General features: G+C 39.1%; 2 protein-coding genes and 1 non-coding gene across 6 annotated transcripts; 2 read left to right on the top strand and 1 right to left on the bottom strand.

The window, feature by feature from the left end:
• Positions 1-74: 74 nt before the first annotated feature.
• On the bottom strand, positions 75-9,331 carry LOC135248019 (branched-chain-amino-acid aminotransferase, cytosolic-like). The gene is made up of 11 exons (XM_064322108.1): positions 9,024-9,331; positions 7,879-7,950; positions 5,491-5,691; positions 4,136-4,246; positions 3,691-3,810; positions 3,272-3,435; positions 2,522-2,664; positions 1,978-2,063; positions 1,404-1,544; positions 1,168-1,236; positions 75-415 (listed from the first exon to the last, which is right to left on the bottom strand). The coding sequence occupies exons 1-11, from the start codon at positions 9,036-9,038 to the stop codon at positions 374-376; spliced, it is 1,164 nt and encodes a 387-aa protein (XP_064178178.1). The 5' UTR covers positions 9,039-9,331; the 3' UTR covers positions 75-373.
• Positions 9,332-12,997: 3,666 nt separating this feature from the next.
• On the top strand, positions 12,998-13,085 carry trnay-gua (transfer RNA tyrosine (anticodon GUA)). Its single transcript is given in 2 exon segments — positions 12,998-13,034; positions 13,050-13,085. It is a non-coding gene; the product is annotated as a tRNA-Tyr (tRNA).
• A 4,270-nt stretch (positions 13,086-17,355) lies between these two features.
• On the top strand, positions 17,356-24,175 carry LOC135248021 (potassium voltage-gated channel subfamily A member 1-like). 4 transcript variants are annotated; one of them, XM_064322114.1, is made up of 3 exons: positions 17,356-17,411; positions 18,261-19,049; positions 22,351-24,175. In XM_064322114.1, the coding sequence occupies exons 2-3, from the start codon at positions 18,339-18,341 to the stop codon at positions 23,239-23,241; spliced, it is 1,602 nt and encodes a 533-aa protein (XP_064178184.1). In that variant the 5' UTR covers positions 17,356-17,411; positions 18,261-18,338; the 3' UTR covers positions 23,242-24,175. The 4 variants fall into 4 exon arrangements, with proteins under 4 accessions (XP_064178184.1, XP_064178183.1, XP_064178182.1 ...); XM_064322113.1 differs by having other exon boundaries at positions 17,405-17,484; XM_064322112.1 differs by lacking the exon at positions 17,356-17,411 and adding an exon at positions 17,418-17,688.
• Positions 24,176-25,528: the final 1,353 nt, after the last annotated feature.

The raw sequence follows: 25,528 nt of genomic DNA on the forward strand, positions 1-25,528 counted from the left end.
AAGAATGCTCTGAGCAATGTCTTCTTTTGTTTTAATGTTTAGCCATGGTATTGTGGGTATTGTGGGTTTCCGCAAATGTTGTTTTAAATATATTTTTATTTAAAAATACAAACCAAGCTCAGACACAATCCTGTGAACCAAACAAAGTGTGGAGTTGAGCCTGACTCTTTACACTGCTTGTAGTGCTCCTACATCTTTGAAGTGAACAGTGAAGATGTGACAGACAGCTATACTGGTACAGTTCTGAGAGAAACAATAGCTGCCCACACGAGTGCTCCACACACACAAAAATAGATTGTGCATCGGTAACTAGAGCTGAAGTCCTGGGAGGCTATCTTCATCACTGGTCTTGAGTGACAGCTATGAAATTCAACTAAATAACCACCTGTGTCCAGTTGCTCTTCTTCCTTCCATACTGGAAATTAAGACAACAGAAGGAAATGAGAGGAGGGGAGGGTTGAACGGGTATTGGAAAAAGATTTAAAAAAAAATATATACACTTTCAGTGTTTTCACGTTCCATGACTGCACATGGTCCTAAATTGACATAGTTGACCAAATACTGCCTAAACCAGGTCTATATCACTATTACTCATATAATTTAGCTTTTGGCACTAATGTTGTCCTGCTATGCAAGTCTCTGTTAGTAATAGTGTCTACTAAATAAATGTAAAGTAATATAATGCAATGTAAATAGCATCATTAGGTAGCAAATTGTAATTATTCTAGAACTGACATCATAGTCTCCTGCTGAATCACTTCATTTAGCATGTCAAAGCACTAAAGTCATAAAACAATTATTTTCTACCACAAGTAAATGTGTGTATGTAAGTTCTGGAGCTGTGTTAAATATGTGATCATGGTTACCTTTTCATTCATATTGATAAACATATTGATGTTTTCATTGTAAGAGAACAACCTGATGACAAAAATTTAACTGACATATGTTGCTTTTTTAATAATACATATGGATCTGCCAAATAAATAAATACATCAATATTAATACTTATCAGTATTATTTTCATATGATCAAATTAAACTAAATATAATAAAATCAGCTCAATGAAATGCTTGACATAAGGGTTGTGTGTGTGAAATAGGTTCATGGCAATTAAATTATCTTGAGATAGACCATAGTCCATATCTACAGAACATATAGAATACATACCTGTATGTCGGTAAGCTCTTTGTGAAATCTCATAGCTGGACCATTCTTTGGGGTAGGAATTTTGTAAGTCTGACAGTGAGACACAGAACGGCTAGTTAAAAGACCCAGTTAATGAAAGAAACAGGCAAATAACCCATATATTGCTATACAATGTAGTAAAAAAAGAGTTTGAATGGCAGAATCGAATATCAGAAGAAAAACAAACAAAAAACAGGAAAATAAAAGACAATGTGCACCTTTCCTTTATATAGCAGGCTGCCAACTGGGCACACAACACAGGCAGTCCCGGCACCAAACACTTCCAGAATCCGTCCAGACGCCAGCGTCTCCAGCAGTTCTCTCATACTTACTGTACGCTCTGACACCTTAAACTCGCCCTGTGGGACACATTTGGTGTATTGTTCCATGGTGTATTGTTCACTCAGCTTCAGACAAGCATACATTTCATATTCTATCCACTTGAATCAAATGTTCTTTTTTTCTGTGTTTTTTTGTGTGGAAAGCACATTGGACAATGGTATAGTATATCTAATGTTGTTTTTCTGAACCAGCAACATCCGCATTTGGGTTCCAGTAGATAAACTTTAAAATCCCCAGAGGGATTTATGATTAGAGCCATGACTAGCCATTCAGACTATAGCCTCTTCCCATTCTCCTGGGTTTTCTGCTTGACTCTCTCATTCTATCAGGTCCATACTTTATATTTATCTTATTCATAATAACTCTTTTCATGCTTACATTAGTTTTAAGTGAATCTATTACTTCCTGCAACCCAACCCATGTAAATGTTACTTCCTGTAACCCTCTTACCCATTCTCGGGCCAGATCCAGCAGTGACTGCCTGGTGACTCCTGGGAGGATCATGCCATCGAGAGGAGGGGTCACCAGTTCCTTCTCTACATAGATGCATATAAATATCCCATTTATATTTGTTTTTATGCCATCAGTTTTATGATAAGTTCCATCTATATTGCACTTTATGATTCTGGTCTGAACACATCTTCAGTATAAATAGGATTTGTCAAATAATGTAAATATTTCAACGTTTTTAAATATTCTCTCCTGCTACCAACATTCTACTGACAAATTACACCCCGTATTAAGTGAGACAATACCAGTTCCTGGTGGGAATGAGAATGTACCCTGTTGTAGAGCTGGTTCGGAGGTTGGATAGCTTCATGCTTCACACACATCTAAAGAACTGATCTCTGTACATCTATATAGATATTGACTGCCATCAAATGAAAAGAGAAAGGAGGATTCCAACACAATGTACATAGCAAAGAGATAGATGCCCACAGTGCCCCAGAGAGAGAGACAGAGCGAGATAAACAATGAGAGAGGGCACTCTCACCGCCTCTTTCGTTGATCCAGTACATGAAGAGGTTCATGGTGCCAGCCTCAGTGATCTCCTCCTCATCCCCATATAGCCACAGCACCTGCTGGCAGTTCTGATTCTTCGCCTCATCCTGCAGTGCAATCGTAGGACCGTAATTCCTGATACAGAGATACAGGCATACAGGAGTCTCAAACCAACCGAGACAATAAAATGTACACAATCTGCATACTGACAGTGATGACCTTGACTCTGGCATCCGTATTTCCTGAGCTCTGAACATTAGGTCACCTGTTCTGTCAGCACTGATAGATGCCACATGTAGAATTATTAATGTTCCTTTGTGTGGCTATAAAGTGGAAACTCACTGGAGCAATTCTTAAAAACTGCTGTGAAGAAGGGAATATCAGTATTTTATTTTCTTCTATTTCAATATAGCTAAATATACAGATGAACATCTGTCGTCATTGAACATTTTATTTTTAACTGTTAATATTTAGTCGAGTAGAATATATTTACTAAACAATTTTATTGGACTGCAGGTTGGGTTGCCCAACACAATACATTACCTTTTTAGAGAGATGGCAATCTATATTTAAACAAAATATCTAGTTCAAACACATCTTTCTCTAGATTATAGAGAAACTGGGGTGACTCAAATGAGGTGATACAAATGGAGTAGTACAGCAACACGCAATCATAATATTATTGGTGCTGTTGTATTGTAGCACATAGTATGTAAAAATATTTATCCCATTTGATACTCACCCCCCCAGTTTGAATGCTCCTACTCCACCCCTCCAGGACCTGATGAAGCGGGGGTCTGCGAGCAGAGACACTGGAGTGAAGCCACCCGTGGAGAAATATGGCCCCACAGGGCTAACGATAACAAACAGCATTGCGTGTCGAGCCTTCGACAGCCCCAGGGAGGGCTGAGAGAGAGAAAGGGAGAGAGAGAGAGAGAAGCCAGAGTAAATGAGACAGGGAGTAAGACAGAATCAAGCTGTTTTTATTCAACTGTAAAATTTTGCAGATGACACGCAGAAGAATTTTATGCAGAAGTCTTTGACTTAGCACCCCCTCTGAGAGAGACAGAGAGCAAGTAATACAGAACTATAATGCAATATAATACATTACACTTCAAAAAGCCAAGTCACAATTGGTCCTGTAGCGTTGGGAGTTCTGACCTGGGTGCCAATGAATGTGGGACGAATATACAGACTGGCATCAGTGTTGTAAGGGACCCACTCCTGATCAACCTCCACCAGCTTTCTAATGCACTCCAGCATCTCATCTTGGTCAAACAACTGCAAAGAGAGAGCTCTGCTAAATACAACTGATCCCAGATGTACATGGACCTTCTCAGCGATGGCAAGACGGCAGAGCAATGTAAAGGGTAGATGCAGTAAAGGGCTATGTAGTGGAGAGGACTATTTTCAGATATAACAAACTAGAAAGCACTGAAAACCTATTATGGATGCAAAATGAATTCACCTGTACATATGCCAATGTAATGCAGGCCTACTGTGTTGCACTGCTATTGACTGGCTTCTACAGCCACACACTTAGCTGAATTACTATAGAGTACAATAAAGTAGTTGACAATGATGCACAGTTTTGAATGGGACTCACAGGAAGACAGCTCCGCTTTGCACTCCTGAGCATCCTCTGAATGTTCAGCGTGGGCCTAAAGAGGCGAATGTGGTTGTCCACGCCTCTGAATGCCTTCATTCCTTCAAACAACTAAAAAAGGAGTAGGGTAGGGGGTCTGAATATCTGTAGATGATGCACAATAACAACAGCGGCAGTGTAGTGTAATGGGTAGGGAGATGGTCTTGTGACCTAAAGGTCGCGGTTTCAGTTCCCTGTTTGGACACTATCATTGTACCCTTGAGCAAGGTACTTAACCTGTATTGCTTCAGTATATTCAGTTGTGTAATTGGGTACAATGTAAAGGTTGTGTAAGTCGCTCTGAATAAGAGTGTCTGCTAAATACCTGTAATGTAATGTTCCTAATTGAAAGTGCCAATATATAATGCTATGATTAGCAACGTTTAGCATTTTGCGCATCTCTAACTGGACCAGTTTACACAGCTTACATGTTTTACATACATATTTTACTGAAAAAGTCAGACTAAGCACCACACTGAAGAGTACAAAGACAAGGCCCCACCTGAGATTCAAGCCTACCACCCAGTCTTCACAAGCACAGTACTTTAATCATCATGCTACACTGCCACATACTAAGCATACACCTTAGAACAAGTGTTTGTTAGACTGCAAATATGCTCTTCTTGGTGAGCAATCTAATATTACAAGCTTATTAATATTAATATTACAAAATCATTAAATTTACATAAATTAAGTTCTATTTGTATAGCATTTTTTCATAGGGAAACGGTCACAAAAACAGAGGGAAAAAAAATATTAGGCAAGACTGAACCTGAGCCTTCAAAAATCCAGTAAGACTGGTAAAAAAAACTCCCCAGTGCAAACAAAAGCATTCAAACAGTGGTGAGAATAACTTCCTGCTGGGAAAACTCAGGACCAACCTAGATATTGCAACATTTATGAATTCAATGTTTAAACAAATTTACTTCCTCTTGACTCATTTGGTAAATCTATTAAAGAAGTCATCTACTATAATACCTGGTAAAATTGCATCATTTATGAATTCAATGCTTAAACAAATTAAATTCCTCTCGACTCATTTGTACTCATTTGGCAAATTTATTCAAAAAGTAATCTAATATAATATGAGAGTGGCTCATAAGCTCAGCTCAAATATAGATCATGGTGCATGTTGCCAGAGAGCAGCGCCAACCAAATATACATGACCACAACAACACTACGCGATTTGAAATAGATACCCCTCCAGTTCACTACATAAACAGTACAGGTCCGCTACTGCCAAGACAAAAGCAGTGAATGTTCGCCTTGTTGTGTACCATTTCTCCCACCTGTGACATAGAGTAAGACTGACTCACCTCTGTGGAATAGTGCAGTACAGAGGAGGCAGGGTGCAGCGAGAGGTTTCCAAAAGGCTTGATCTGGGGCACATCCCACCCCTTGCTCTCTGACCAGTAGATGGTCAGCATATGGTCAGAGAAGTGTTCGCCAAACACCAGGGAAGAAGGATCAGGTTTGGGTTTAGTTGACTTGTTGCGCTCAATGGTGAGATCTGAAGCCTGAGAGAGAGACGATGAGAATTACTCAATGTGTAGATATGATCTGACACCAAATATTACAGTAAAGACCCCGGAACTCATCTGATTGATTTAATGCTAAAAATTGGTAATGCTTTTCCTTCTGATAGATTTTATGTGCAGTGTCTAAGAATTAATTAATCATACGGATGCAGATTATCAAACTATTGAAGTCAAGGGGAAAAAAAAACAAAATGAGAAAAATGTCATTCACTGGGCCATTTTTTCTCTTAAACACCTTCACCTATGTGTCATCTGTGGCAAAGACTGAGCAATCAAGGAAAGAGAAAATGTTCTAAAAGAGTATCAAGGTGGAAAAGCAAAAATGTTTTTCACTTCTGGATGGTATATCAAACTGGCAAACATTCATCTTGGCAAAACAAGAAAAACTGATTCAGATACTAGGGGTGGAGGGAGATGCCACTATTTGTATTTGTATCTGTATTTGTTCAACCAATAAAATGATTTGTATTTGTATTCAGATAAACCCAGGAGTGGGCGTGGTGTAAAACCGGAAGTATGTGGTGTTCGACCGGAAACTGCATAAAAAGTAAAAAAACCCGGATTTTAATCATCACAATCACTGGTATTGCTATTGTTGAGATATTTGCGCATTAAAGTCATGGTTTACAATGACATCAATAATAATCCAGTTTAACAACAGGTAGGCCTAATTTGCATTATAAAGCTGTATTTAATAAACAATGACCTACTGTATATGTTATATAGGCATGCCAGACATTTACCATACTGAGGTAAACAGTCAAATCAAGTTTCAAACCTGAGCAAAATGTTTTTATCAATAGAAAATAGTTACTCTTCCTTACTCTGAACTGCATAGTACAAACTGCATGAACCGCACTACCACCCCTACCTGAGGGACGCTGAAGTAAATTATGAAACTGAAAAAATACTTCTATAATTCAAAAATAGTTACTCATCTTTATTATGAACTACAGTATGCTGTGAACTCCAAATGAACACTTTAACTGTATGTTTGATTTCCATAAGCTTGGATAAATGAAAGTAAAAAGCTGAAAAGCTTCCCTGGCTGGAATATATCTTCAGCTATTATGCTCTTACTCAAACTTCCCCAAGTTATATTTTGTGAAGACAAGCTCCTGCACATGAGCTGGGACAGTCTAGAGTGATGGGAAGACACAAAATCCCTGTGCTCTTGGTTTACTCGTACTCAATCAGAAATGGGTGTGATGGATGTGTGGATATCCATGTCTGTCTTGGATATCCTGTCTTAACGACTATATTAACGACTTAACGACTATAACGACAAATACTGTCTTAACGACTACTTGTATTTTTTCCATAGATTGCGTTGTTGCCGTTCTCGTTGTTAGTGTTAATCAGTTTAACCACCAGGGTCCAAGTTGTTCCCTGCACTTGGACCGGTACTTCTCTCTAGGGGTTTCATCATACTTGTTCCTGGTTATGGTTATACACTTTGTTGTACGTCGCTCTGGATAAGAGCGTCTGCCAAATGCCTGTAATGTAATGTAATGGATATACCAGGTGTGTAACTGGTGTGGGGGTGGGTGGGTGCCCTTGGCATGCTCGGTCATGCATGCATTGAGACACGCCCTAGCATAACTCTTTGTTATTTTCATTGTAGTATTTTCTAATCAGAGAACTTTGCTTCCTGTATTTCTTTACTTTTTCATTTTAAAAAATGCAGTTATTTTAACCATATACATATAGGAAAGTCATGGAAGGAGGAGGAAATAGCATTAACCACGTTGGAGTAATTTTAATTTTAAAGTCCCCAAAGCCGGATGGCATCACTCTGGCCTATCTAGCGTTAAAGGAAACTCTCACTTGCTGTCTCTGTGCAGGTGTGTGTGTGTGTGTGTGTGTGTGAATTGAGGAATATGACTTCTGAGCAAATTGTATTAAAGAGGTGGGATAAAAAGCTCTGAATCCGAATAAAATTTTCTCATAATATAGGTATGTTTACGCTTTCTGATGTTTTGATTATTTCACATCAGATATATTATAAAACACATAAAAATATTAATAAGGCCTGATTGTGGACGTTTTTGTAAGAAGTTTTTTGTGGACAGGGAAATATTCATTTTTATAATAACACCAGCCCGCAAGATATGGAATACCAGGAAGTAAGCCAGGTGAGACGTTTTGTTCTCTTTTAGTCATTACCCGGAAAGATGAGCTGGAAAATCTCAGGGATTCCAGACGGAGGTGGGGCAGCTGTCCCAGGCGCTGGAGTGCCTGGTGAAAGAAAAGACAATACAATTAATCCAGTAGACCTATGCTAAAACAACTTTTACGATACTGAAATAAGACAGTGTTTCCTTCTTAAAACTGCATGTTACAGGAACCAAAATTATAGCAGTACTTCCTCTATCCATTCCTTTTTTTTATAGCATCTTTCATGAGAATATGACAGATATGACAGACTATCTACTTGCTCTTGTTTTCATTGCATTAGCCTACTTTCTGCACTGTTCGTAATGGTACGCTACCTGTGTCAGTAGCCCCAAGCACCTGCCCCGTGCATGCATTGAATGTGTACATTTCCAGAAACAGAACAAAATGCAGGTGCCTGAAGCTAAACATGTTGCTGACTGTAATATGAATGAATGAATGAATGAATAATAATAATAATAATAATAATAATGTGAGAGGTTTATGGTGTGTCTTGATTGCCAGCTCATGGGGATAGTTTTATTTGCGATAGTTAAAGTGTTCTAGGTGAAGTGCCCTTAGTTAAGATGATTGTAGATGGATCTCCTAGTAAACAAAGTGACGAGGATAGTGGAATGGAGCATGTTTTAAAATATGTATATTGCTACTTTAATTGGCAATGTGACGGGTTTGGCATCCCATAATTCTGAATTAGTACAGTATGAATTTCGTAAAAGTTTGATCGTGCATATCCGACGTATGTACAGTCCGAACGCTAATTAATTAATTAATCCGTTCATGCATTCATCCATTAATTAATTAATTAATTAATTCGAGGGGTCAGCATCAGTGATTCGTCATTGACCAGGAAACCAGCCTGTTTTTATTTATTTATTTATTTATTTTATTGAGCTATGGATGTGTCCCGCTTTGCTAACTAATAATTAGATACCATAATTAGTCGTGTGCTATCCAAGTAATTAAATGGCATTAACAAAGTGTGTTGTCCAGGCAATTAAACTGCATTGAAAGTAAACTGACTCATTGTGTACGTTATTTCACAAATGATTGCCATAGAAAGAATAAGGCTACAGGCAAAAATAAAAATACACTGACACACAGCAAGTGAGTTAGAAATGAGCAAACTGTTTACTCACCGTCCTTAAGGCCATAATCACAGCAGCAAATGCCGGAGTAGAAGTCGGAGCAAAGAGATCCCAAAGGTGCTTTCATCCTCTTTTTTGTGCTTGAAGTTGCTGCGCTGCCAGGCTGTTGTACCCGCCCCCACGTAGCTTTAGGCTGTGATCGAAACAGGGGACGAGGGATTGCCATTCTCCGTGAGGCTCAAAAACTCCAGTGGTTACTCAAGGTCGTAAGCTTCAGGTGCCAAAAAGCAAATTTCCCCTTTGATGTCCATTCAAAACTATACATTTCTCCTGACCAAATTAAATCCTTTTGGGCAGTACTTTCAAACTAAAATTTATAAGTAATTACTCTCCAGGCACCAAGTCCCACAGAAGAAGATGTAGGATTTATTTAATTCAAAATTTGGTCCGCATGGTCACAGTGCGCGAACCTGCTTATGAACGAGTATGAGGCTGTGATCGACGCTGAAAATGAGAGTTGCCTGCGCGGAACCGATGTATCCAGAATACGTTGAGTAGGAAACCTTGAACTAGGATTACATAAATCCACCGTTATTGTTTTGATTATATTGCTATTTTGACATTATTTCTATTAATATTACAAATAATAGTTACCTGCCATTACTTTATTGTGTCGTACTGTTCATGGTGATGAATCGTGACAAATAAATAAATAAATAGAAGTAAAAAAGCTGGCATATTATGCTATTAAATTAAGAAGCTATTATCAAAGAGATTCGTATTCGAATCTCTTTGCTATTATGCTGATTCTACCACATTATTTTGACTAGATTGTCAGTTTGATATTGCTTCTAATAGCCTACTTTCTTTAAAAATGTTATTAGTTGGAGTATTTCTGTCTTCGCATGATGATGGTGCTTATGATGACTAGAGTAATCACATATGGAAAATAAATAGTCCAACATATATAAAAAATGAGAATAGCTATATTTAATTTGCTCTTAAATCATTTTTCAGATGATACCATGGTGCTGATTAAGGTGAAGTGGTGATGATAATGACAAACATGTCAAGATGATGATTGCATAAAGATAAAATAATACATAAGACAAATTTATCAACAGATTTTATATCATTTTTTGTTTTTTTGTTTTAGCCAATTATTTATTATTTATCAGCTACCTAGTTCAGTGTGCTCAGTAAGCACAAAAAATTGCCAGTGTGCTGATAGACCGACCATCATGTCAGTAGCTACAGGAGTTTGTAGAATACTGCTGCTCTTAAAGTCGTGTCATGGACTTGAATTTGAATTGTAGGCTACTACTCACTGCTTTTCAAAGGATACAAATATTCATTTTTTTTAGTGAATACAATCAGTATTTCATGATAAAAAAATCCCACTGATGTAAACTGCAACTGACAGTTTATAAGTTATGGGGTACAAGAATCAGCACTAGGCAATGACATCTTCTGGAATAATTTCCACTTTGATTATGTCAGTAAGCCCTACCAGAGTTCAGGATAGTTGGACATAAAATTACAGTGCAGCAAATCGTACTGAAAACATTGTCTTTGCCCATATTGTTCTTTTTCCTGTAAATAAAGAAAACAAGCAAACATTGCATTAGGTGACATGCTCTTATTTTATTACTACACATTGTTTATTTACATAGCCAAAATATAAAGCACATTGTATGTTTTCATTTGATTAAAAAATTATCATGCACTATGCAAGCATTCAAGACAAAGCAAGGGCATAAATCAAGGGAATTATATTAGCTAGCTGTTCCCATCTCTAAACACTTTTCACAACAATGCATTTTGCTTGACATCAGAGTAGCATTAGCTAGGAATTGGCTGGCTAGGAACCATAGTCATTTAGGCACATTTACAATTTTAGAAAGCACCTGTTAGACTACAATGGACATACTGAGATACTGTCCACATTTCTATCTATTTTGGAAGTCACTTGTATATACATTTTAAACAGTAGCTAACTACTAGTAGGCTACCATAACACAGAATGGCTGATTTCAATTAGTCAGAAGTTGTGGCTAGCCTGCTAGCTATATATAATTACTTATGTTAGTCGAGTGCCACCGAATGTTTGTATTGCTTGGAAAAGTTAGCTAGCAACAGTAGGCCTACTGTCTAGTTAGCCGGCTGGGGTAGTCAGACAGCTCAATAGCTAGCTTGTGAAACATAATTTATTTAGTTAGCTAGCTAACCACAACTTCTCATCGCATTTCAGTCTTGCTACCTTGCACACCAGCTAGCTTTTCCACAAGAAACGTATATAGCTAGTGTAATGTACAGTCAAGTGTTGCCGAATGCTTCTATAAAAATATTGACTGCCTTACTTATTGCTTTAATTGGCAGAAATGTTAGAAACCACGTTAAAAATGTCCTTGTCACAATGAGTCAATTGTTTTCTTCCCCAAAATCCTGTAGCTAGCCAGCAAAGTTACAGTTCGTCAGAGTCTAGGGATGGTGCCAAATACAAATACCATATTCGGTGAAACTCGAATAATGTGTTCTCTCCGAATGTAAATGACCGGTGCATTGATATGAATTTCCCAAAACTAATTTCACACATATAATCACACAATATTCATTCACTGCAATTGTGATGAAGTTTATGAAGCATTTAGGGTGGGGAAGAATAATTGTGGATGCTGTAGTTATAGAAAGGATAGGTGCAGAACTCCATGGAGATCCTATTTTTGGGTTTTCACTGAAACTGAGACTTTGAACAAACTGAATAGAATATCTATAGGACAACTACATGAAATATAAAAGATTTGTGTGCAAATCATACAGGTAAAGTGGGGCTTCAACAAAGAGGAAGAAAAAGTATTAACAAACAAAATCAACAAAACATTTTAGTCTAATATTCTGGGTTTTTTTTCCTCCCTTTGGAGTTCATTGCGTACAGTAGTTCATAACGAAGATGAGCATTTTTTCAGGTTATAATTGACTTCAGTCTCCCTCAAATAGAGGTGGTGGTGGGGTTCATGTAGTTTGTATGTTTTGATTTATAAAAACAGTTTGCCTATGTTTGAACCTTGATTTGACTGTTTGTTTACTTCAGCGTTATAAAAGCCTGTTATGGCTATATAACATTGTCACTCGCCATCGCCACCCTGGTAGGAACAGAAGAGCTGGATGCAGGGAGATGTGGAAATTCCAGATAACTCCGGGGTTTGATTTTAAGAGAGGGAGAGAGAGCGTTTTCAACCACGCACATAAACAAACGGAAAAACTTTTGCCCATGACCCTCATGGGATCTGGATTTTTTTTTTTTATTAAAAAAAAAACAAAAACAAAAAATACAAAAATAAATTAAATCATAAACTGACACTTCTCAGCCCGTCTCTGCCTTGATGTGCTCTCTCTCTTACCGTTGTGGGGGATCCCCGGTCTCAGATGCCTACTGTGGAAAGAAGCACACTTTTAAATCTGGAACTGATTCGTTGCATAATCCAGGTGTGTACCTACTTACCCAGTAGGCATGGTCATCTAATTTCCCTAGTTTCCTTCTGCAAGCCAAGCCCTGCCACACACATACACTGTAGGCCATTGTTTGTTAAATACTGCTTTAAAAAGCAAATTACCTGTTGTTAAACTGGATCATTATTGATGTCATTGTAAAACCATGACATTAATGCTTTCACATCGCCCCAACATCAGTTTCAGTGATTATAATGATAAAAATTTGGGATCTTTGGAATTTTATACAGCTTCCATGTTGGACTCCACACATTTCCAGTTTGCGCCATTGCCCACTTCAGGTTTTTATCCGAATACAAATACAAATCATTTTGTTGGTTGAACAAATAAAGATACAAATACAAATAGTAGCATCTCTCTTCACTCCTACTGCGTACAGTGTAATTGGCACTGACCTCCCGTTATTGAAGATACCACTCAAGAACACGCTATACTGCCCCATGGAAAGTTAAAGACCCTTAGCCATCCTGCTTCTTGGCTGTTCATCCCCCTGCACTTAGGAAACCATTGTGTACCCTTCGATAGCTCAGTTGGTAGAGCGGAAGACTGTAGTTAGACCTTGTTGAAATCCTTTGGTCGTTGGTTCAAATCCGGCTCGAAGGAAGATTAATTTTAAAGAGCAACATTCATTTATAGGGTGGCAGAGTAGTATAATGGGTAAGGAGCTGGTCTTGTAACTTAAAGGTCACTGCCGTTGTACCCTTGAGCAAGGTACTTAACCTTACTCAAGGTTAAGTACCTATATATCTATATAACTATATATCCAGCTGTATAAAAATGGATGCAATGTAAATGCTATATAAAAATTATGTAAGTTGCTCTGGATAAGATCGTCTGAAAACTGCTTGTAATAACGATAATAATAATTACTAGTCAATAAACACTTCCAACAGCCATGTGAATATGTTTTTTTCCCAGCGCAGTGTACAACATAATGAATGAATGAATGAATGACATAATGAATGAGGAATCTAAAATCTTTAGTAAATTTGTCAAACAGTCAGATAGGTGTGTGTCAAACCCACCAACATGCCACCATTGTGTTCATCTTCTCTGCCCAGCTCTTCACTATCATCATCTTAATAGGAAATATTGAAATATTGAAAATGTTGAATTATGAATGAATTAATGCCATCAGTGTTATTCTAGAGGGGGATCACAGGAGAAAGAATAGAATCAGGAGATAAAATCTCACTGAGAAGTTTCTATTCCATTTTGTGGAGCACTCACCATTTGGATATTGCGTTGATGATGTGCACTCCCTCCTCCTTCAAGATGTTCACTGTTCTGTAAGGAATTACATTTAGTCGCAGGGAGGAAAACCTGTTTATCTGACTCCATTAACTTCAAATCCTGTAAAGTGAAGATGTATGTGAATACGGGATTGTGTATACGCGCATTGGCTGCACAGAAAAAGGAGAAAACTGTTTATTATGACACAATATGGCCGTTGGCAATAACCGAGGATAGGCAGTTTCAATGATGGAAAAGGTGAACACTTTATTTTACAAAGCAAGACGAAAGACCGCTATGAAAAGAAAAGACATACAAACTAACAAACTAGGACAAAGAAAAGGAACACAAAGTGAGTATTGATGAATGCCCAAATATTCTGTACAGCAAAGACTATGGTACCAGGAGAACTGTTAAGAAGATTCTCCTCGAATGTTTCTTTGGACTTCCTTTAAATCCAATCCTGAGAAAGCCACAGCTCTCATGGTTTGCCCAAATAAGGTCTGGACACGAATAGGCCGGTAACATCTGCCCCACCAAGAACCCCCCCCTACTCCTCCAGGAAGAGAGAAACTGCACTTCCCCCCTCCTCTGTAGACACAGGAGAAGTATTAAAATCCAGTGACAGTAATAAGATACTTTGTACGATGGCACGTGATCCTATGATTTTACCTATCAATTCTCCAAATACTTCTCTATGGGAGTCCATGGTGGTGACCCATCTGTGACCCAGACACTTATGTAGGCATGACTATGTATAAATATGCTATGCTTAACATACTTGTGATCATATACCCCATATACCATCTCATACCCGTTCAGTATGCTTGTCTATGTATGATATTATTCACAGTCCCCCACATTTATCATATCATCCTTAGTTATCCGCATGCAAATACATATGATGCATTCTTTCAGTCCATGGTAGTAATTTTGTCTGACCTAGGAGAGCCTGGGCCATTGTCCATGGGTTGGAGAGCAGCAGTTTATGGCCCCCAATTGAAGTTGTTCTTGACCCTCCACCTGGTATGGCCACAGCTCCAAGAGGGTAATATCCTGTCATCTGATTCCTCCAACTCTTCCAGGAGGATAAGCCATTTGAAGATTGCTTCCCCTCAAATAAATGGGTCGAAAAAGACAGTCCCATCAGCTTTCAGCTGCTCTCCCTATCCTGGGGAATTTTATGGCTCCACTCAGCTCCACTCATGTACCGCAGTGTAATTTTACAACTCCACCAGTGTGCGCGCCATGGAAGAATATGTCCACGTGTGAAGGAACAACAGAGTTGTTTGGGAAAATTGAAATTTTACCTTACAGTTCAATCTGTTATTATCCTGAGAGATGGGGAGAATACGCATAGCCTAACTTAATTGATAATTTTTTTCTTTAACGTGAAACGTAAAAACATACTGGCATTTGGGTCATGAAATCATCACCATTTAGTGCATTTCCTCACTGCCATTTAGTCATTTGTGGTACTGTGGTGTAGTCTTCAGGCTCTAAATATCTTTTATACCCCTTCCTACTGAGTTCCATCATTCAGTCTAAGCTATGGAAATGATAAAGAAAAAGATAAAGGCAATGAGAATGTAGCCTGTCTGGGTGCTGTCATGGTGGCCATTCTGGGGTGGCAAATCTGCGGTTGCCATTCGGAGGATTCCGAACTTTGCATCTGGGCCTAGTGTTGTTTGGTGTTTGGTGCACGCCAGATCAGACATTTTTGTCTTACAGCTCACCGGGCTTTTTTACATTTTGACCCCTGGCTTTTCGGAATATTCAGCTGTCTTTTGGTTTTTGTACTCTGATCTTGGTTTGCTGGGACTATTTTTGGAAGAAACAAGCTGTAGTTTGGTATTTTCTTTCATTCATTTCCTTTGTGGTTGTGACTCACCCATGTCTTTAACATTGTGTTATTTTTTAATTTTTTAAGGTAGTTGAACAATGCCTTTAGATCAGATGTGAATATTTGTTGTAACTTAATACATTTCTTAATTTTAATTTGGTTTTGAGTAGTACATTTGATGAAGGTTGATCCAACAGATAAACATATTGCTGTGCCTATCAATGAATTCGGTACTTCATTGTTGCACTTGTGTCTGGTATTCACAGTGCCGGAAGGCAAACGAGGGTGTAACTGCTTAAAACTGCTGGATTCAGAAAATTAAGCATATTTCACTTAATCCTACTTTCTCAGACAGCCTCCATTTTCTTCATTGAGAAACAAAGAAAATTTATTGAGAGAACATAGATGTCAACCTCTGACAGAATTTCCCCTGCAGCTTCCTCATTATGGCTACTTAATCACCATAGATTATATTTTTTAATTTATAAGATGTTGTTTCATCCCAGCTTTCTCATAATGATGATTTACGGTGTTATGAAATTTGGAACTGACTAGATCAGACCATTCAAGACAAGACACTATATGGATCCCACTGAAGTTGAATTACTTGTTCCTTCTGGCTATTTCACCATTTAGGTTTTTTAAACTGTTATGATCCCAATTGTTCCCTGACTGGCCTATAGATGTCAGTGTTTAAATGTAAGTCTTGTCTTTTGCCAGTAGTTGTCATCTTTGTGCTGGTGACATAGAGGGTACATAACAACTGGGGAGAGTAGGAGTGGCCAGGCGGTGAAGCCTAGAAAGTAACGGAAACAGGCTCTGCAGCACATGTTGAGGGTTAGAGAGCTTGCTGCCCTTTGAATTCAATGTAGAAAACCAAGTTGATTTTATTATCAAATCATTGGCCAATTTTTTGTGATCATAAATTTCATTATTTGTAGTACTTTGTGAAACAATGGTTGATTTGGCCCAGAAGTCTTGGTAAAATGTTATTCAATATTTCATGACATATTATTATATATTATATATTTTTTTAATCGGCTTTTTATATGAAATGTAACAATCATTAATCGAGTTTCAGAATACCATTGGGGAAGTTTTATTTTGCCTAGAAAGTCTGATATTTCCCATTCATTTTAATGGGAGCTCCACTGTTTTGCCCTCAGCATATGCAGTGCAAGCTTACTTCCTGGACTTCACAAGTTTAGGTTAGCTGAAGGCATGCCTGCCTGTCTAGTTAAATGTGCATGGAAATGGCTGGTGACAGTAAGAGCAGAGGCTTGTGTGAAAGTGACTGTCAATAAGAATGGGTATTATGCTTTTTTTTTTGTTGCATTTTTACTTTACTTTCCTGCATGTATCAGCCTGAACCAATTTCCACTTTCTTTGTACGTCTTTGCATTTTATGGGGTTGGAGGGCTCTGGTTTGACAGGGCCTGCTAATTCAATGCAATAAGATAATAAAAATAAGAAGGGGCGCAGCATTTTTTATTATGTGATTGCAGCACTTACTGTTTCCGTGGAGAAGGAGGAATTGATACAGCCATCTGTCCAGGGACAATTCCCCGTCTGACAGTAGCGCTTGTTAATTTGTAAATATCTGTCTACCTGCTCGTCCGTGTGCACGTCTGTCTAGACTGGGAGTAGTGGGGGGCGAGGGTGTGTAAGCAGTGTACATGTGAGGGGCAGAGGGGTGACATTTGAGAAGGGAGTTGAAGGTTGTTCTGAACTGGTGGGCGGGGGTGTAAAAGCAGGGCGGCGGATTGAATTTCGACACGACAGCATTCCCTAAAATTTCAAGACGGTGTGAGGGAGGAAGGGGAGACATCGAAGTCATTGACCTACAGACAGCCGTAAGTCGCTAACTGGTCAGGAGAGGGGGTAGTTCACTTCTCCAAGGCAAAGAAGTCTCTGCAACTGTCCAAAGTGAGTTGTGTAGACTGTGAGACATAACACGCGAGCAGGTGGAAATGGAAGAGGTATGACAGAAAGACGAAAACCCTTAGAGGGACAAACAGACATGGACACAGCAAGAGGGAGGGAGAGAGAGACAGCATGAGGAGACATGAAAGACAAACAGTGTGACTCTGGGTGTACTGATTAGCCTATCCACAGCAACTGCCTCAGTGAGTGAGTGATTCTGTGTGTTTCACTAACTACACTAATAACATGATCGCTTAGCTGTGCTTACAATTGTTAATTAAGCATTAGGACTTTTTGGGTTATTTTTAATTTCCAAATAGTCCAAGTAAGTTCATTTTATGGTCATACAGCTTCTTATCTGGATCCTCATTGGCTGATCATGGTGTGAATAATATTGCACTTGGGTACCACTGATATGTACCAGTGGTTGTTTTTAGAGAGAACGATATTGTGGTTTAGCTTTTCCAAGTAGTAATTCCTTGCATACTCTTGGGTCTTGCATGCAATATGATATCACAGCTACATTATTATATCTGTGCTATGTAATGTACGAAGTTGAGATGTTTTGATGGTGAATAAGATGGCCCCATATGTATGATATTATATGCAGCAGATCTTACAGTAGAAATTTTCGACTAATCAGTAAGAATGCTTGTGTTCTGTATTATTGTGATAATAAATAATCTGTAATTATATCATTAGTAACACCCAACCAATATTCTAAAAGTAAAATGAACAGTATTCTTAATCTAGTTCATCTTTTACTCTTTCTTTTTCAGAAACATCAGCCCTGTTGTTTCTGTTTACACATACCATACAGTATACAGAGAGCAAAAGGAGAATAGAGAGAGGGAAAGATGGACAGTCAAGACAAGGGTGGAGGAAAGGCAGGGAGCGAAGAAGGGATGTCTGACAAGGAGGACCAGAAAGTCGAATCCTGTGACAATGTCAAACAGATGAAAGAGCAATGCAACACAGCGGAGAAGGGAGAGAAGGAGAACGAGGGAGGGGAAAAGGAGAGGAAAGACCAGAAGAGGGACAGCCGACGTTCAGGCTCTTTGTGGAAAGGCGGCTGGGCGCTGACCGAGAGACTGGCCATCAATGTGTCAGGCATGCGGTACGAGACGCAGCTCCGTACTCTGGCCCAGTTCCCCGATTCCATGCTGGGAGACCCGCGCCGGCGGCTGCGGTACTTCGACCCGCTGCGGAACGAGCTGTTCCTGGACCGGAACCGCGCCTGCTTCGACGCCATTCTCTATTTCTACCAATCGGGCGGGCGCCTGCGCCGGCCCGCGAACGTGCCTCTCGACGTCTTCATGGACGAGCTGGAGTTTTACGAGCTGGGCGAAGACATCATGGCGCGCTTCAAGGACGACGAAGGGTTCCCCAAGGAGGAGGTGCGCCCTTTGCCTGAAAACGAGCTGCAGAGGCGCCTGTGGATGCTGTTTGAGCACCCAGAGTCTTCCTCTGGCGCCCGAATTATCGCCATTGTCAGCGTCATGGTCATCGTGGTGTCCATCGTCATTTTCTGCCTGGAGACGCTGCCTGACTTCAGGAATGACAAAGAGGTGAGATCTGGAGAGGAACGGACGGTAGAGTCGGGGAAGGTCTCAACAGAGAGAGTGGGAAGGAAAAGAGAATCAGGTTGCTGAGAAAGAGGAATGAGAGGGTGAATGGTCAAAAGCAAAGATACAGATTAATAAAGTGGGAAAAGTTGGAAATAATGAATGTGAAATGCCAGGACGATGGGTAAAAATCTATCGAGGAATTACAGAATTATACAGAACTATAGTATACATGGATCAAAATATTAACCGAAATCTGTTCGTATGTTAGTTGAATTATATTGATTACCTTTTATAAATGTATCCATTGCTAAATACGGCAGCGGTTCACCTCATGGTCAAGAACCAAATTCACACTGTTCCAGTGCTGAATGTGGCTGGGAGACCTGCCGGGAGATTCACAACTGACCAGAACATCACTCAGGGAGGGAGGGTATCACCAGTATGGAAATTCCTGGGTCCCTTTTACACCTCTGGTCAGTTGGGTGCCAGTGGCCTTTCTGCAGTCTTTTTTTGTGCAAGCTGAGCAACAAGTGCAGTTCTATTGTGTAATGGCGGTGGACACAGAGGCAAAAGAAGCATTGGCTGACAGAATGCGATATAGTCATAGGACAGAGGGGAGATTCTCGATTGAAAGTGGCTAAATTAGGGGAAAGGGAGGAAGATGGAAAGAAATTAAATTTAACTCATCACGAGAAATATATATTGAAGATATTTTACTTTGTGTCTTCATGGTGAAAGACTTTTTAGAGTCCTATTTATGGACAAAAGGGTCTTATTGACAGTTCATAAGGTCAAAATCAGCAGGTTATATCAGCATTTTTTGCTTTAATGCCCAGTATGGTTTATATAGCTTTAATACATAAGTATTGTATCCCCATGCCTATGTAAAATATTTATAAATATTAAAATACTGTTGTGTTTATTTTAAATTGATTCATTGATGTGGCGTAACGGAGTGCTCATGAAATATGGCCGTTTAAGTTCACCTCAGACTGCGTCTTCGCCTCATACAGCGTCTTACCTCAGGTAAACCTGAAGGTGCCCCAGTGGTTTCATAATTCAGTCTCATGTTGGCTGGAGTGCTGGGGGAGAATTTGGCTCGTAAATTTTATAGAATGGGGAGTTCTAGAGAGGTAATAATACACACTAATAACTGAATCAAATACAATTTACACAGAAACTCCAACCTACACACATTTTCCAACAATTTTAGCTGATAATTAGCTGATAGGATTTTTATATTTGCAAGCTAAAATTCTAATAGCAAATATTATATAATAGGCATACAGCAGATTATTATTTTATTACAGTAATAACATTTGAACAACCAGCAATAATTTCTAGGATTACCTCCTTATAACAGAATGTCTTATCAGAATCTGAATTTGCTCGTTCAAAGATATCTGGTCAAACTACTTAACCAAGTCACAGTGTACCTTCCGATAATGAAAACAATCACAAATTTTGTGTTCCAACTGCACCCAGAGAAAAAAAAACAAATGGAAAATCAGCAAGTAAGAAGAGAAGGATGCAAGGACAGCGCGAGGTTAATGCCCAGATTATTTTAGTCATGCTGTTAAATCTGATACACTTAGATTGAGGGAGAGTGTGCAAGGAACGGGAGAGGAATGAAGGACAGGGGTGGTGGTGGAAAGCCTGGAAAAATTAGGTGGGGAGCCAGTAAAACAGAGGTAAAGTGTGTTGTGTTCAGCAGAAAAGGTAAGCGGGAAATAGAGGAGAGAGGGAGGGGTAAATGGAATGTGAGGGGGGAGACCATATTTTATTTTTGCAGTTTTCCCAACCACTGTGAAGAACTGTACTTACACTGGCCTGGGAAACCCTGCCAAGAACCTGCTGTAACCTTGTCCCACCGGCAGTCTGATAGAACTTGGATGTGAGGGAGATTGAGAGCAAGAGATAGATGGGCACTGACGGAGACGGAGAAAGAAAGAGGAGGGGGGCCCTCTCATGTTTCTCCTGGGAGATTTCAGCCACTATTTATAGAGAGAGGACAACCCTGAGAACACATCAACACATAAATTGAGCTCCCTTATTACAACACTAAGTGACTCACCATTTAGATAATACAGAGAAAAGTATATTTTATATCTACAAAGAAAAGTCTTATTATAGCTACCTAGACAAACGACAGCATAAACGGACACACATCTACACAGGTATGTTCAGAAAGGCTGACAAACTGAGAAACAAAGATACAGAAAGACAAGCACAAATAAAATTGTACGTATAGCCACATTAAGAACTGAAACTTGCATAGTATTATAATCAGTTTCGAAATAATGGATCTAAAGGCACTTTCACACCAATTTTACAAATATAAGCAAACATACAGAGAAAGACAAAAAAATAATTAATCTCCTGTTCAGTTTCAAACAAATATGCGCAGTATGCTTACCATTCACCCGCTGTGGAAGTTCCCTGGAGATCTACATGTTATGGCTCTGTTTAACCTGTGAACTTTAGTACTTTCGCCAGTTCACTGCACCGTCAGAAGTTTCCCATTATACCCCAGAATCACAATTCCATTTGAACCAGATAGTCAAACAGCCTGGGTAGGATTGCCCCTCCTGACATCTATAACAACTTGATTTTTTTAAAAGCTTTCTTAATGTACTTTTTACTTAATGCGGTTTTAATTTACATTTGGAAACTGATTTTCTTTGACTGAAAGCGAAAGAGCTCCAGTAAAGTCATACATAGTCAACACAGATGACAAACTATTCTAGATAAGAGCAAAAGCGTTTGCACTATGCAGCAGTTATCCATTTTGTAACAATTTATTTTAATAGGAATCCTATAATTTACTTCTAATTGCATTTACTCTTTTTCAAGACTTATGCAGCCAGTGTTTGAAATGTTTTTGTTATTATTTTTAGGATGGATCTTGTCACAAAGACTTTGTCTTTTACACATGCACATACCCAAAAAGACACCATAACACATTAGTATAATAAATGTATTTTTAATGTTAATGTGTTTATGCATAGAGGTGCACTTTTCTATGTTTTGAGATACAAAGGCAAATGTCTACATTATACCAAGGCTGGAGTATTGGTCAGCAACGCAGGCCCAGGTGTCTACAGCTCAAAAATGTTTTAATTTTTTTTTATTATAAAATGCATGTTTCCACCATATATTTAGGATAAGCTTTGTCACCGGTAACACTGACAATGCTCACTCTTTTTGATTTATTTCTCAAGCTTGATTCATCCCTGGATAGTTTAGCTTTTGATATTCCCAACTCGTTCTTTCTACTTAAATTTTCTCTCATTTTTTCCAGGAATACTTGCATCAACACCACCCCAACAACCCCAATTTCACCATGCACATCCCTCCAGCCTCCAGTCCCTTCCAAGACCCCTTCTTCATGGTGGAGACTATGTGTATCTGCTGGTTCTCCTTTGAGCTGCTGATGCGCTTTTCCTGCTCACCCAGCAAGATTCACTTCTTCAAAGATGTCATGAACGTCATTGACTTCACTGCCATCCTCCCCTACTTCGTCACACTTGGAACGGAGCTGGCCAAGTCCAAGGGCAGCACTCCAGCCATGTCGCTGGCCATAGTGAGGGTCATCCGTCTGGTAAGAGTCTTCCGAATCTTCAAGCTTTCCCGACACTCCAAGGGGCTTCAGATCCTGGGCCAGACCCTGAGAGCCAGCCTGCGCGAGCTTGCCCTGCTCATCTTCTTCCTCTTCATCGGAGTCATCCTCTTCTCCAGCGCCATCTACTTTGCAGAGGCTGACCACAAGGACACGGCTTTCACCAGCATCCCAGAGGCCTTCTGGTGGGCCGTGGTCACCATGACAACGGTGGGATATGGGGACATGTACCCAGAGACGGTGTGGGGGAAGATGGTAGGGTCAATGTGTGCCATTGCTGGAGTGCTGACTATCTCCTTGCCGGTGCCTGTCATTGTCTCCAATTTCAGCTACTTCTACCACAGGGAGAATGAGTGTGAGGACAGGCAGGAGTACACCCACGTCAAGACCTCGCTGTGGGTGGAGGAGGGCAATGAGGAGAGGGAGGGAGAAGGGGAGGGTGATTTTCTTCCCTTGGAGGGCATCTGTCCTCCTCTCAATGGAACTTTGTTGGGGGGGCTTTGTGCAGGTCAGGATGGGAAACAGACAGGGGGTAATCTGTACCCCAGGGAGCCCCTGGTGACACAGGTGTGATGTGGAGAGGTTAAACATGTGCATGCACAGATTGGATGCCACAGTATATGCATTCTGACACCGGGAGGGGAAGTGACTGTAGACACACTTACACTGATTGACTGAACACCACATTCATAAACAGGGTAGCACAGTACATTTCCAGTGACGCACTAGCACAGTTACACTGACAAATTAACGGAGCAAGTGTTTACATAATGTTTCAATGGCTCTGCTGACCTGGCCGCTACAGCACATTAAGCCACGCTCTGTGTGAAGGCAAGCAAAACAGAATCACTTCTGTGTCTGACAGCAATCGAAGAATGTCAAATAATAGTCAAGTGCTTTAACATGATATATCTTATACAGAACATGTCAGTACGGCCTTAATCGTCAGAAGGATGGAGAATATTAAAATATATATTTATTTATTGACTCAGTATTTATTTATTACTAACATTTTAGCAATCATGTGTTAATTTATGAATCTGTAACAAATTGTTTTGATGTTATGTGGTATTTGTATAATTACTTAATGTTGTATTAATGACTTTGTTCTGTTTAGGTGGCTAGGCGAAGCATTTATCGAGATAAGCTACGTGTATGACCCCACCAAAGCAGGTGCAGTACCTAGTACAAGACAGAATGCTAACGCTAACACTCTGAAATTCTAAATTTCAGAATTAATTGCAATCGCACAAATCCCCACACAGAGTAAGCTGTACCACACAAACTTTATAAAATACTGTCTCATAGTTTATTGCACCACATGTGTACTATTTTAAGCTGTTCTGTAATATAATACATGAAGTGACCCATTAACTACTGGACAGGTCAAATAAAGATATACAAAGTGTATGTACATTATTGGGTGAATGTCAATAGAATGCTGCATTGGTGTTTGCATTGTATTCTGTGTTTATATGTATTTAATAAAGCTATATTTTATCAATTATTTTGTTGACATCAGCAGTGTATAATATTTCTCTCACTCAGTTTTGCACCATCTAATCCAGTGTTTATAACCTCATGCTTTCCAATTCAGAGCGTGTTGTACCACACCCACTGCAATATACTTGTAACAATTGCATATAATAAATAGATATTCTGTACCTGAATACTGACTTGAAGGATTTACTTTTTTGTAAAACATAGGCAATAACTGATAGATTATTTTAGGATTGGGTTTGAATTGGAATGACAAATGACAAATGATGTGCTCAGCACCGAATAATATAAATGAGGTTCCTGTAGGGGACCTGTGCTCAGATATTATTTTAGTTATAGTGTATGTTTTCAATTGGCCCTGATATTTTCAATATGCAAAAAAAGGATATTGTAGATATCAACATACATTTATGATAACCTGCAAACACATAAATAGTCTGGGCCAATCCACAAAATCTTACATAATATTTTTAAAACAGAAAGTGAACTATCACTTCAATATCTTTTTAAGGACAACTCGTTAATGAAATGTGGAAAAAGCTAAGAACACAAAAAGCTTCACTTTAGGCAATGACAGAGGACAGTAGACATGGGCCCTATGCTGAGCCCTATTTGTACTTCCTGTCTATCCTGCTTATATATATAGCATCAGGCCCACATTTGGATTTGGACTGATATTCATGCAGCTAATCCAAAGGCTTGAAGAACACTCAATATGCACTACTGGTATTTGTTGTTCACCCAGATCACACTATAAAAGGCTCACAGTTCATTTGGTGTTCTGTGCAAATTGAAATAGTTTTGCTTGTTTATACAGCATCATTGGTAATATTGAATAGTCTAGCACATAGAAAATTAAGAATTGCTCATCAGGTTGACTCCTGGACGTCCATATGAAAACATGTGCAATATGCTAATGTAAAACATGCTTTTGGAAGTTTTTTTTTTTTTTTGCACTTCATCCTCTTTCACGTAAGAGTGCCTTAGACATGTGGAAAGTAAGCTCTCAATCATATTTACTAATTTTAAAAAAATATTCTTATCAGTTTGTTTCGGATTTCCCCCTTTTTTGCTTTAGTTAATTTTTCTCTGGTTCAAAGATCACATTGTTTTCCGTTTTCATCCCCTGAGCATTTCGTGTTCTCATCATTAGTTATGATTTTAGTTTTTTTTAAATGATAAAACCTTGGTTGTAAGGTACACTTTGTATAGTTCTGGTAGTATTTATATTTCTTACCATGGAAAGCGATTCACTGCAATTCTTTTTGCATCAGAGTTGATAGACTATTCATAAGGCATAATAGTGTATGCTACTTTCCTATGCTATGTTTCTTATGGGTTTGGTTTGGCTGAGGAGTAT

This window comes from Anguilla rostrata, chromosome 2, assembly GCF_018555375.3.
Source record: "Anguilla rostrata isolate EN2019 chromosome 2, ASM1855537v3, whole genome shotgun sequence".
In the NCBI taxonomy this organism is placed as follows: Eukaryota; Metazoa; Chordata; class Actinopteri; order Anguilliformes; family Anguillidae; genus Anguilla; species Anguilla rostrata.